Source organism: Moschus berezovskii, chromosome 25 (assembly GCF_049115385.1).
Source record: "Moschus berezovskii isolate FMDL1 chromosome 25, NW_MosBer_1.0, whole genome shotgun sequence".
In the NCBI taxonomy this organism is placed as follows: domain Eukaryota; kingdom Metazoa; phylum Chordata; class Mammalia; order Artiodactyla; family Moschidae; genus Moschus; species Moschus berezovskii.
Genome location: NC_142484.1, coordinates 10938384 through 10950722, shown reverse-complemented (window position 1 = coordinate 10950722; position 12339 = coordinate 10938384). Strand labels below are relative to the sequence as shown.

General features: G+C 57.0%; 1 protein-coding gene across 3 annotated transcripts; it reads left to right on the top strand.

Annotated features, from left to right (window-relative positions):
* Positions 1–76: 76 nt before the first annotated feature.
* Positions 77–11899, top strand: TKFC (triokinase and FMN cyclase). 3 transcript variants are annotated; one of them, XM_055415801.2, is made up of 18 exons: positions 77–191; positions 1536–1651; positions 3669–3858; positions 4778–4888; positions 4963–5144; positions 6420–6498; positions 6778–6867; positions 7480–7514; positions 7591–7675; positions 7765–7854; positions 8490–8606; positions 8903–9022; positions 9197–9334; positions 10282–10388; positions 10493–10596; positions 10716–10749; positions 10856–10945; positions 11340–11899. In XM_055415801.2, the coding sequence occupies exons 2-18, from the start codon at positions 1649–1651 to the stop codon at positions 11499–11501; spliced, it is 1737 nt and encodes a 578-aa protein (XP_055271776.2). In that variant the 5' UTR covers positions 77–191; positions 1536–1648; the 3' UTR covers positions 11502–11899. The 3 variants fall into 3 exon arrangements, with proteins under 3 accessions (XP_055271776.2, XP_055271774.2, XP_055271775.2); XM_055415799.2 differs by having other exon boundaries at positions 10478–10596; XM_055415800.2 differs by having other exon boundaries at positions 87–191; positions 1583–1651; positions 10478–10596.
* Positions 11900–12339: the final 440 nt, after the last annotated feature.

The following is a 12339-nucleotide window of genomic DNA, read 5'->3' as shown; positions in this document are numbered from 1 at the left end:
CGGCCTCACCTGGCCTCTTGGAGGACTCAAGGCGCCAGAGGCGGCCAACCAAGGGAGGCCCCGCCCCCGCAGGCCCCGCCCATTTTCTGCCGCCGGAGCTTGGAGTACCCGGATGAGGGCGCCTCGTTTCGTCTTTCGGCACCGGTGGCGGTTACTGAAAAGGCTGACCCGGGCGAGAGCGGGTCGCAGAGGTTCGCTGACTCCTCCTTCTTCCCCGGAGCTGACCCGCCGACCTCATCCGTAGTCCGCCCCCCTCGCCCTTCCCCAGACCCCGTCCACACCCCCTTCTTAGCTCCAGGAGCCCTCGGGGGCTGTTCCCTATTTTGGAACCGGAAGATACTGCAGAGGCCCAGAGAGGGGGAGGGTGACATCAGTTTGTGCGCCTCCCAGACTAGAACCGAGGTTCATGCCTTCTTCTCCCTAGCCTTCCCAGTATCTCTAAACCCAGCCCTGCCTGATCCTAGAATGACCGATCACTCTATCTCACCTGGTGGGCGTCTGGGGGAAGCACTTAGACTGTCCCTTCTCTCCTTTGAACTTGTTTGTGTTTGAAACTTTGTGTTTCAAGGCCCCAGCAGGCCACTTCTCCAGCAGAGTTAGTGCCCCCGTGGTTTGTGCAAACTCAGACCTCAAACAGGAAACCAGAATTTCCCTGGTGAGAACCTTAGTGACCCAGGAAAGCAGTTAGCCCTGCAGCTTGCAAGCCACTCCACATCAGACAGGCTCTGCAAGGAGTAGGAGAACCACGTGACTTGAGCACCTGCCACAAGGCTGTAGAGGAAGCTGCCCCCATTTTACAAGTGAGGAAGCCGAGGCTCAGGCAAATTGGTTTACCCAGAATCCCCTAGGAAATCAGAGGCAGAGCTAGGTGCTGAGGCTGGTGGGGATTCTTTCCATTGCAGAAAGGTGCCGTGAGCCCAAGACACCTCTGAACCTGGCTGAACCAAAAAGTTTGTGATTTACATATGTTATTTCCCACACCAGGACTTTCAGCCTTGACTTTGGAGGCACTGAATTTATCAGTAGAAAGAACACAGGATTTGTAGAAAAGCTAAACATAGGTTTGAATCCTGGCTGTTGTTGGAATGGCCATGGACACATCGCAGAGCTTGCTGGGTCGGTTTCCCAGAAGGAAAAGCGAGTCACAGACTCAGCCATCTCCTCCCTGGTGAGGTGCCAACACTGACAAGAGCAAGTCTGTGAAGATCTTTAGGGACGTATTCACTGCATGTGTGCCCGCGTAATAGATGAAGTTACTCTGTGGGTAACTTTGCTCCTTGGTGATAAGGTGAGCACCACTCCTGAGCATAAGGCAGACGTGTGCCCAGCATGCATCTATTGTGTTCTGGCAGCCAGGTGCAGAATGTGAACCTTGGTCAGCCCCAAACTCTTCTCCATCCCCAGCTCACATTCTAGAGTTTGGACTTAGATCAAAGTCTTGGGAAGCTCACTAATTACCAGGGCGCTGGAAGCATGACTGTGCCAGTAGGCTGCAAGTGTCTTCAGCAGCTCATGTTGTTACCCACCTCTTGCAGATTCTGCTTGCCATCTTCAGTGTGCTCAGACCTGATTGTACCCACAGGATTGCCCATCTGCCAGAAGCTCAGTGAGACGGTGTGAGGCAAACTTCCTTCAGAGCCTCCCCATCATGGTGAGTCCCATGAGGGCCAGGGCAGAGGAAGGGCACTATGGGCTTGGGGCAGTAGGTGTGTCAGCCCTGGGCATGTTGCAGTTCCTTACTCCCTGACCAAGAGATGCTGCTGTCTCCTGAGCTTAAGAGAGAGAGTTATCCTCTGTCTCAGGCCTGACTTCCCTTCATTTCCCAGCTAGGCCCAGCCCAGTCTGTGGCTGCAGCCTGAGTCCCTCCAAGGCCCACATGGCACTGATCTGGGTCATGCGTTTAGAACATTAACAGCTACCTACTTTGTAATAGACACTACCAGACATAGGAGTCCAAAAGAAGGACCTGTTATGTCTCTCTAAGCCTTTGGCATGTGTGGGCTTGTGGGATCTACAGTGCAGGAGGCTCAACGTACCCCTCGGCATGGCCCAGGCTCATTCTAGAACTGATCTGAAGCAAAACAGCCCTGGGCAGTTGTTGTGAAATCTCTTAGTCGTGTCCAACTCTTTGTGACCCCATGAACTGCAACACACCAGGCTTCCCTGCCCTTCACTGTGTCCCGGATTGTGCTCAGACTCGTGCCTGGGCAGACTGGGGCTCAAGTTTCAGCCTACCACTAACCAGCTGTGTGATATTTTACCAAAACATGACCTCTCTGAGCCTCTTTCCTCAACTGCAGATTAGGTGATGGGGTGTTGACCAGACCAGGATCTAGGGGCCTCCCACATTTGCCTGTGGGAGGCAACTTTCCTTTCTTCTTCCATCCCCTCAGGCCACTGGGAGCCACGGATGGCACTGGCCCCTGACCTCTCCACTGTCTCTGGTTTGGGAATGATTGCAAATCCCAGGCAGGGCGGACTGTCAGGGATGGCAAGGGGACCCATTCTCAGAGGGTGGTGGCATTGGAGGCTGGACTTTGAATTGAGACCCACTCTCAACTTCATTGCATATTCCAGTTCCTGGCAGGCTCTGGGAGCCTCAAGCCCATACCTTCACTCAGGCAGAACATCTGCCACTCTCAGCCTCCCTTCAGCCCCTGGGGAAAGCCGCATGATAAAGCCAAAATGGAACTAGCTTTGGAGCCATGCTGACCTGGACACTTGCTGGCTTTGTGACCTTGGGCAAAGTCATATAATTCTGCCTGTTTCCTCACTGGGCTAATTTTACTCCATAGGGTTGTTGGAAGGTTGAATGAGATGTGCTTGAAAGCGCTTAGAATCAGGTCTCGATCTAGAATGAGGTCTGGCTCACTGCCCTGGCCCACCCCTGACCCAGAAAAGGCCAGAGTTTGCATGAAAGAGTTGAGTTCCGGTGGATTTGGAGAAGGAAATGGCAACCCACTCCAGTGTTCTTGCCTGGAGAATCCCAGGGACGGCAGAGCCTGGTGGGCTGCCGTCTATGGGGTCGCACAGAGTCGGACACGACTGAAGTGACTTAGCAGCAGCAGCTGCTGCTGCAGGCTGCCCTCAGGCCACCAGGGGGCGCTGGGAACCGGGCCCTCTCTGATCCTAATTGGGCACCAGTTTCACTGTTTGGGACAAAGGCAGGAGCTGCATGCAGCCCTTCAGCCAGCTCTGGCTTTTCAGAGCTGGCAGTAGAAGGGTCTAGCAGTTTTTACTGTATAGCGGGCATATCCTGTAGTTCATTAAATCCCTGTTTTGCCGAGGAAGCAGATGGTTGTGGGACCTGTCTGGCCCCCACCCCTGGGACAGGAACCCCAACCTGGGGCTTCTCCTCCTTCGACAAAGGCTGTTGGGCCCCAATTTTTTTTGTACTGAGGACTCCAGTCCCCCCCATTTTCTTTTATCAACGCCGTTCTTCAGGATAAATTTAAGCCACAGGTTAGGCACTGAATACAAAGTCACAGATTACAAAGTCATAGAAGCAACCACCAGATAAAATGATGCCTAATTCAAGGAACCACTGTTCCCTGGAGTTCCTGGGCAGGTATGGGCTAGGGGTCTTAGTCACAGCAGTGTGGCTGGGCAGGACAGGGGGGTGTCCCTGCCAGCTACACCCAGAACCTTCTCTGGCTTCTCTCCCACAGACCTCCAAGAAGCTAGTGAACTCAGTGGCAGGCTGTGCCGACGACGCCCTTGCCGGCCTGGTGGCCTGCAACCCCAGCCTACAGCTCCTGCAGGGCCACCGCGTGGCCCTCCGTTCTGACCTGGACAGTCTCAAGGGCCGGGTGGCCCTACTGTCGGGTGGGGGCTCCGGCCATGAGCCCGCCCATGCTGGTGAGCGCCCTGGGCAGAGGTGGGAGGTAGGCTCTGGGCAGAGTGGACTGGGGCTGCCAGGAGATCTTTGGTGCCATTGGGAGGTTCAGGATGGAGCCCGGCTAAGAGTTGGGAGCCTGGTGTTGGCTCTGGCTCCCTGCTCCCTTGAGCTGTGATCTGGAGCCAGGCCTGGCCTCACTGTGTCTCAGTTTCTACGTCTGTAAAAGCACAAGGTTGGGCCAAATGATCTCTCAGCCATTTCCAGCTCTGAGTGTCTGTGATTTCACAAATCCTCCCTGCCTCCCAGGCCCAGCTAACCTGCCGTCTCCTCCTCCGTGAAGCCTTCCTGACTCTTCCAGCCTAGAGCAGTATCCCTCTTCTGAATTCCCAGCCTGCATTTTCACATTCAAAGTGGACTGTCCTGGATTGTTTCCTATTTAGTGCCAGGCATGTGAACTTTCCCTGAGAGCTCAGGGATGGGGGTGGGGGGTGAGGAGGAATAGGGACCAGGCTTTTGTATCCTCTGTATCTTTCCTGTCTCTCTGGGGAATTCGTCCATCCATTCAGCAAACATTCCTGAGCACCTGTGCCTGGCACTGTCTGGCCACTAGGGGCGCAAAAGTGACCCAAACAGAGAAGGTACCTGCCCTCATGAAGCTTCTGTTCTCCTTTGGGGAGACAGAAACCAGGTAAACACACAAACAAAAGAGATCATTTCAGAGCATGTGAGGTAGGGAGGACAGGAGAGCAGGATAAAGGAGCGGCGAATAGCTGGGGATAGCTCTTCAGTTGGGAGGCTGGGGAAGACCTCTCCAAGGAGATGAAAGATCTGTGGAGCGTGACCCAGGTGCTCTTCTGCAGCAGGCACACAGTAGGGCTCACAAGGCCTGCAGGCACAGGTCCCCACCCAGCAACCTCTCCCCACCTCTCTCCATCACAGGTTTCATAGGGAAGGGGATGCTGACGGGGGTCATCGCAGGAGCTGTGTTCACCTCCCCGGCAGTGGGCAGCATCCTGGCGGCCATCAGGGCCGTGGCCCAGGCGGGCACAGGTAAGCATGGCCTGCAGGAGGGGCTGCTGTGGGGAGGGCAGGCGCTGATGGGGCCCTGCTGGCTGCTCCCACAGTAGGGACCCTCCTCATCGTGAAGAACTACACCGGGGACCGGCTCAACTTTGGCCTGGCCCGGGAGCAGGCTCGGGCAGAGGGCATCCCCGTGGAGATGGTGGTTGTCGGGGACGACAGTGCCTTCACCGTCCTGAAGAAGGCGGGCCGGCGCGGACTCTGTGGCACAGTGCTCATACACAAGGTGAGGGTCCCTTCCTGGGACCCCAGCCCTCGCTTTCCAGGCTGCACCTGGTGCCGGACCTTTCCAGCCATCTGTTCCACCCCCCAGGAAGCCACTGCTTCCCCAGCGCTCCCTGATCCAGGAGGGCCCATCCCCGTAACTAGCTCAGCCCAGGCACAGGCTTTCATCCTCCCAGCCCCTTCCCTGCCCTCCCCCTACCCAACTTTCCATCACCCCATCCTGTGGCCCTACTCCCCTGGGCCCCCAAACACACCTCCTCCTCCAAGCCCCGCCCTTCCTGTCTTAGCCTTGCTTTGGTCTTGCCTGCTTGCACCCAGGTGGCTGCCGCTGCCTTCTCACCTGGCTCCTCTGCCTGCTTCCTTCCCGCCCCTGCCCCAATCTCTTCCCCATACCACCCCAGAGATGTCTTTTAACAATGTGTCTCTGCCCAGGCTGTTAAGCTATACAGAAAGTATCCCCAGGGTTCCTAGGGTCAGCGCAGGCTTCCCGGTCAGGTGCCCACCACGCTCTTGCCCCTCCTACCTGGCTTTCAGGATCCTCTCCCATTGTCCCTGTGGTCTCCTCATGCTCCGCTAACACCAGTACCCTGTACTACTGGGCTGTGGCTCACCTTTGGGCCTTTGTTGATTCTGGATCTTTGGCCTTGAAAATCCTTCCACTGTCCAACCCCCCTTTAGCCTGGCTAACTCCTGCTATTCTGTGGAGGCCTGCACCTGCTGTCGCTCCTTCTTGGAGGCTTGCCCTCTCACCACGCCAAGCAGGCTAGAACCCCCTGCCCTCAGCGTTCCCATAACACCTACCATGAACTCCATCATCAGATTCGTCACCTCACATGAAACGTTCAGTCTGTGCTGTCTGTTTCTCCAACCCCTCCCCAGACCGAGTCCCTCCAAGGTAGGGACTATGATTTAGACACCTTTTCCCCTTTTCGGCACATACTAGATGCTTGGCAAGAAGTGGGTGGGTGGCCAAAGTGAGCCACAATACACATGCCATGGAGGAAGAACTCTAGGCCAAGAGTTGGGAAACCATCCACCAACTGGCTGTGTGACATTGGACAAGCCACCTCCCCTCTCTGGGTCCATTTCTCCATTTGTAAAGTTCCTCTGGGATTCTTAGAGTCCTGGCAGTTGCCCTAAATACGGCGGGCCAGGTTGATGCGGCAGGATGAAGAGATTCCCTGTTCCAAGCTAGAAGCTCAGCCCCAGCCTGTCTTCTGCCCACAAGTGGTACAGTGACCACATCCCTGTTGGGGTCCTGTCTCTGTGGGCGCAGGTGGCAGGTGCTCTGGCCGAGGCAGGCGTGGGACTGGAGGAGATCACCGATCGGGTGAGCGTGGTCGCCACGGCCATGGGTGAGTGCCGGCTCAGGGCTCGGGGAGGGCAGGGGAGGTCAAGGCCCACCTCGGACCAGGAGCAAGTTCCCCGTAGCAGCCCAGGAGGCCTCCCAGGGGCTGCAGGAGGGTTTCCCGGGAACAGTGGCTTTGGGTGCCCGAGCAAGGGTTCTCTTCCATCACTGAGATGAAGAGCCTAGCAGCTGTATCAGTGAAGAGACTTCCGAGCTTGCTGCTGCCCGGCTGACGCCTGATGCCAAGAGCAGAGCAGTCATCCCCTTCTTACCTCATTTCTCATAGGAACCCTGGGAGTGAGCCTGTCCTCCTGCAGCGTCCCTGGTTCCAAACCTACTTTTGAGCTCTCAGCTGATGAGGTGGAGCTGGGCATGGGTAAGCTTGTGACCCCTTGGGCTCCCTGGGTTTTTCCAGCATTTTCTACCCTGGGAGCCATCTACTGGGTCCTCTCTACTCACGTGGAGCCGTCGCCTACGGGGTCTGAGGTTTTTTAATTGGGCCCACGAGGCCGTTCTGGCCCAACCTGCCTGATTTCTACCAGCACTGTCCGCACCAAGGACTCCATGTCCCGTGCACCTCCTTGCCTGTGCTCCCACCATTCTCTGGTACCCATGACCCTGCCAAGATGCAGCCCTTCTTTCAAGGGCAGTTCTGGGGCCACCCCAGCTACAGAACTTCCCCTCTTCCTCCCCTGTGCTTCCAGAGTGATGGGCAGAGGCCTCATGTGGCCTCTCTGTGACTGCCTCTAGTTAGGCTACTTCACTAGTTGAAGTTAAGTAAAGCTCTGGCTCTCTCCACCACCACGCCATAGCTCCCAGTGAGCAGAGACTGTGTACGTTTCACTATTCCATCTGTGTCCCCCAACCCTGCGCTCCCCAGATACATGAGCCTAGCCTAGTGCTGACCACTTAGAATATCCTTGAGCAGAACATGCTGAGCGAATCCCCAGGCTCCGAGCAGGTCAGCAGTGCTTGTGTCTGTCCACAGGGATCCATGGGGAGGCTGGCGTGCGCCGGATAAAGGTAGGTGGCCTCCCCGGCGCAGGCTGGCCCGAGACGGGGGCCCCCAGCACAGCTCACTCCCGGCTCCCCGTGACAGATGGCGACTGCCAACGAGATTGTGGCGCTCATGCTGGACCACATGACGAGCTCCTCCAACGTGTCCCACGTGCCTGTGCAGTCCGGTGAGGGACAGTCACACCATCTCCCCGCCCCTCCTCCCTCTCTGGGAATGGGGCCCAGAGAGTCACCTGGGCATCGTGTCCGCCCACAGGCTCCTCAGTAGTGCTGATGGTCAACAACCTGGGTGGCCTGTCATTCCTGGAACTGGGCATCATAGCCGACGCCACCGTCCGCTCTCTGGGTGAGCCCCACGCTGGAATCAAACCTCCTGACCCCCGAGTTTCCTCCTGCCCGCTCTTTGAAGCTGGATGTAAGAAAAGCATCTGAGATAGAGCCTTGCAGTGATGGTCCGGAGCATGGGCTGTGCAGTCAGTCAAGCCCGATTTAGATGGCCATCTGCCACCTACTTGCCAGGAGCCTTGAGCCTGTTGCCTTGTCTGTAAAAGAGGGTGGTAATAGTAGCTGCCTTAAAGGGTTGTCATGAGGATTGTTGTTGAGTCGCTCAGTTTGTCCGACGTCTTTGCAGCCCCATGGCCGCCTCTGTCCATGGGATTTCCCAGGCAAGAATACTGGAGTGGGTAGCCATGTGAGATTTAACACACTTAGCACAGGACATGGGACCTGGTCAGAAGAAACCAGTAACTGAGACCTGTCCTTACTCATCTGCCCCCATGGAAGGGATGCCGCCAGGGAATGTGGTCATTCAAGGTGTTTTTAAAGGACGCCCCGAGGAAATCTGACCGGCCCCCTACTGACCTCAGGGCCCAGCTCCCAAAGTCCTTGTTTTTCTCTTACTGTCTTTCTCTGATGCTCTGGGGAAGCTGCCCAGAAGCACTTCCCTTCTTCCTCACACTCTTTCATGCTCTGCTACTGCAGAGGGCCGCGGGGTGAAGATTGCCCGTGCCCTGGTGGGCACCTTCATGTCAGCCCTGGAGATGCCTGGCATTTCTCTCACCCTCCTGCTGGTGGATGAGCCCCTCCTGGAACTGATAGGTGAGACCTGGAAGCTGGGTCAGCCAAGCCAGGGCTCCTTGGAGCTGGAAGGAGCCAACTTCATCAGGGCTGGCCATGACAATTAGGACCCTGTGGGGAGGCCCCTTCTGGCTTACCCAGCCTTCCCCAACTCTCACTTAACTGTGGAGGAGTTGGAGTTAGGCTTCTCCCCGGGGGCCCTCGTTTCCCACGCACACAGCACTCAGTACCCACTTAAGCGGTGGAGGGAACCAGGGCCCTATTTGATCCCTGGCCAGCCAACCCGTCTCTAAGAAGAGTCATCCTGCTGTCCCTAGATGCTGAAACCACTGCCTCGGCCTGGCCTAACGTGGCCAGGGTCTGGGTGACTGGGCGGAAGCGGAGCCGGGCCGCCCCCACGGAGCCCCTGGTGGCCCCTGACTCCACTACTGCAGCAGGTAGGGGCCATGCTCTTGGGGAAGGTAGCCCAAGCGTTTGGCCTGAGGCCTGAAGGCTGCAGTGTGTGCAGAGGGGCATGCAGGGGCTCTGGCACCCACACCTGCACTCTGGTCACGTTCAGTTGTGAGGAGAGCGAGCCAGGCGGGCCGCCCCCTGCTGTCCTCCCTTTGCAGGTGCAGCCTCGAGGCAGATGGTACTCGTGCTGGAGCGGGTGTGCACCACCCTCCTGGGCCTGGAGGAGCGTCTGAACGCCCTGGACCGTGCTGCCGGTGATGGGGACTGTGGCACCACCCACAGCCGTGCAGCCAGAGGTTGGTGCCAGGACCCACCTGGGGCAGGAGACAGGGTGGTACAGCACATTCACATGGAGATGGCAGCATTTCATGAATCAGAATGATTTCAAAAGCATTTGAAGTACTCACATGGGGCTGGCAACTGTTATTTTGCCAAAAGAGGTCATCACAAACTTAGCATCCACCTGTTTTCATAGAGATATTTCTAGCATTACATATGTAGGAAGGGGGTTATCACAGAATAAAAGTGAATAATAACTTTGAAAGTGAAAGTCGCTTAGTCATGTCCGACTCTTTGCTATCCCATGGACTATATAGTCCATGGAATTTTCCAGGCCAGAATACTGCAGTGGGTAGCCTTTCCCTTTTCCAGGGGATCTTCCAGATCCAGGGATTGAACCGAGGTCTCCCACATTGCAGGTGGATTCTTTACCAGATGAGCCAGCCACAAGGGAAGCCCGAATAATAACTTCAGATTATCCTAAAGGGAAACTCACATCCTTACTCTTTCTCAGCTTACCCAAACTAGGCAAAAATTCTGAATTATCCAGCAATTATCTCGTTCAGTCAAGAAAAATAGTGCTAACCACGGGTCAGGTGCTGCCCTCAACTCTATGGATACAATAGCTAGCAAAGTAGATTCAAATCACTGCCCTCATGGTTTATGTTCTGGTAGGAGAGACAGACCATTAACAAGGTAAGTCAGTAAAAGACAAAAAAGGGGGAAGCGAGGAAGCATCATCGCCTGCTCAGTGAGCACCAGGGCCCCATCGGTGACCTGTCCCCGCCCCTCTCCAGATGCAGCAGGACAGAGAGGGGGCCGGGGAGTCTCTTCATCTTGGTTCCCTCAGCCTCTCCCAGCGCCCATTCCTCCCACCTGGCAGCGAGGTGTGGGTACTTGTTTGGGGTCCAGGCAGACAGGAGGAGGGGTCTCTGCATTCCTTGCCATCTCTCTCTGCCTGCAGCGATACAGGGGTGGCTAAAGGAGGGCCCACCCCCAGCCAGCCCTGCCCAGCTACTCTCCAAATTGTCCTTCCTGCTACTGGAGAAGATGGGAGGCTCCTCAGGGGCGGTGAGTGCCAGCAGCCCCCTGGGGGCGCAGGGCTGACAGAGGGGTCCTGGGTTGGCCGAGGCCTCAGGCCAACCCCGTGTGCTCAGCAGCCTGGTCCTCCCCAGCTCTACGGCCTGTTCCTGACTGCGGCGGCCCAGCCACTCAAGGCCAAGACTGACCTCCCAGCCTGGTCTGCTGCCATGGATGCCGGCCTGGAGGCCATGCAGAAGTGAGCCAGGGCCCAGGGCCCCAGACCGGGAATGGGCTGGGGGTGGTGGTTGATGTCATCACCCACCCCCAGAGTGGTGATTCCCTGCAGTGAGCCTCACTAGTTCTCTCCCCTGCCAGGTACGGAAAGGCTGCCCCAGGGGACAGGACTATGGTGTGTATCTGGCCCAGGCCTTCCCCCTTTTGAGCATAGAAGCCCTGAAGGCCAGTCTCAATGGCAGGGCCTGTCCTCAGCCCCTCTTCCCCCTCACGCTGTCCAGCTGGATTCTCTGTGGGCAGCAGGACAGGAGCTCCAAGCCTGGAAGAGCCCAGGGGCCAATCTGCTCCAGATTCTGACCAAGGCTGTCAAGGTGAGTGAGGCTGGGCCCAGCCACCCAGGGAGACAGACTCAGAACCACCAGGCTCCCATCTCCGTGCGACCTTGAACAAGCTCATATCCTTTCTGTACCTCACTTTCCTCCTCTGACAATGGAGCATACCTATCTCAGAGGGTTGCTGGGGACTAGAGAGATACATATGGTCCCGGGACTAGAGTGATACATAGGGTCCCAGGACTAGGTCTGCGACATAGCAGGCCCTCAGCAAATGGTGTCCCCTTGTCCCTGCCAGTGGCGGGTGGGCGGTGACCTCTCCACCCTGGTGACTGTGCAGAGGATCCTGGCAAAGCCGGGACCCCAGGGTCAGTGGCAGGAAGGAAGCCTGATGGCTCCTCCTTGAACCTGCTCCCATACCCCCACCCCTCAGAGTGCAGAAGCCGCAGCTGAGGCCACCAAGAACATGGAAGCTGGAGCTGGAAGAGCCAGTTACATCAGCTCTGCACGCCTCAATCAGCCAGACCCCGGGGCGGTGGCAGCCGCGGCCATCCTGCGTGCCATCCTGGAGGTCTTGCAGAGTCAGGGTGTGTGAAGGCCTCCCTGGGCCTCAGGGCCTCTCTCACTGCTCTCCCCAGCAGTCACTGTCACTTACTTCTGCCTTCTGCCATCCTCCCCTGCCTCTCGCTCTGAGACCTGTCCTCTGCATCCTACAGGAACTCCTCCACTGTAGAAACTGCAGGCCCAGAGAGGGTGTCAATGCATTTCCCTCTTCGGGGAGGGGGCAGTCCTGGGGTCACCGGGCTCTGCCTCCAGTCAGTTCTGAGCTTTAGTGATAAGGCTTTGCCCTGGGTGGCAACACAGCCTTAACTGGTGATGCTAATTTGGTTTTGAGACTCCCCGTGAAAGGCCTTCTGCACATGAACTGAGCCAGTGTGGAAAAACCAGCCAATAAACCACACTGAAGCAAAAGAGCTGTGCTTCCTCTGAAGGACCTTCATTCAAGCGTGTGAACAAGTGGGCCCACTGATGCCCTGAGGCTCAGAGCTCAGCCCCCATCTCCTCCCACCTGAGACCCGAAGGCAGGTTCCGTGCAGCTGGGCCAGCTCCACCGGGACCCGCAGTCTGCCCTCCCAGTGCACACACCACCCTGGACGGGCGTGCTTTTCTCACACCAGACTAGAACTCACTGATTCTTCAGGAATCAAACGGGCAGGTGGGTCACCAAAAGGAAAACAAATCATACTTTTAAGGATCAGCAGTAGAATAGAAACCATGCTCAGGCCGGCCCCACGCCTCCAGAGCCATCACTGACAGCCCTGGGGGGCAGCAGGAGGGGCTGTGGGGTCAGCATGGTGTCTGGTGGAGACATACAGCGCACCCCTGGCCCCTGCTTGGCACGGGTGCAGTTAAAGCCATTGGCAGGGCTCACT

What these genes read in the sequence shown, in the direction of transcription:
- TKFC (XM_055415799.2), top strand. An exon ending in TGACTCCACTACTGCAGCAG is followed by an intron (nt 9,023 to 9,196) that starts GTAGGGGCCATG and finishes CTCCCTTTGCAG; the next exon opens with GTGCAGCCTCGAGGCAGATG. An exon ending in GGCCTGGAGGCCATGCAGAA is followed by an intron (nt 10,597 to 10,715) that starts GTGAGCCAGGGC and finishes CTCCCCTGCCAG; the next exon opens with GTACGGAAAGGCTGCCCCAG.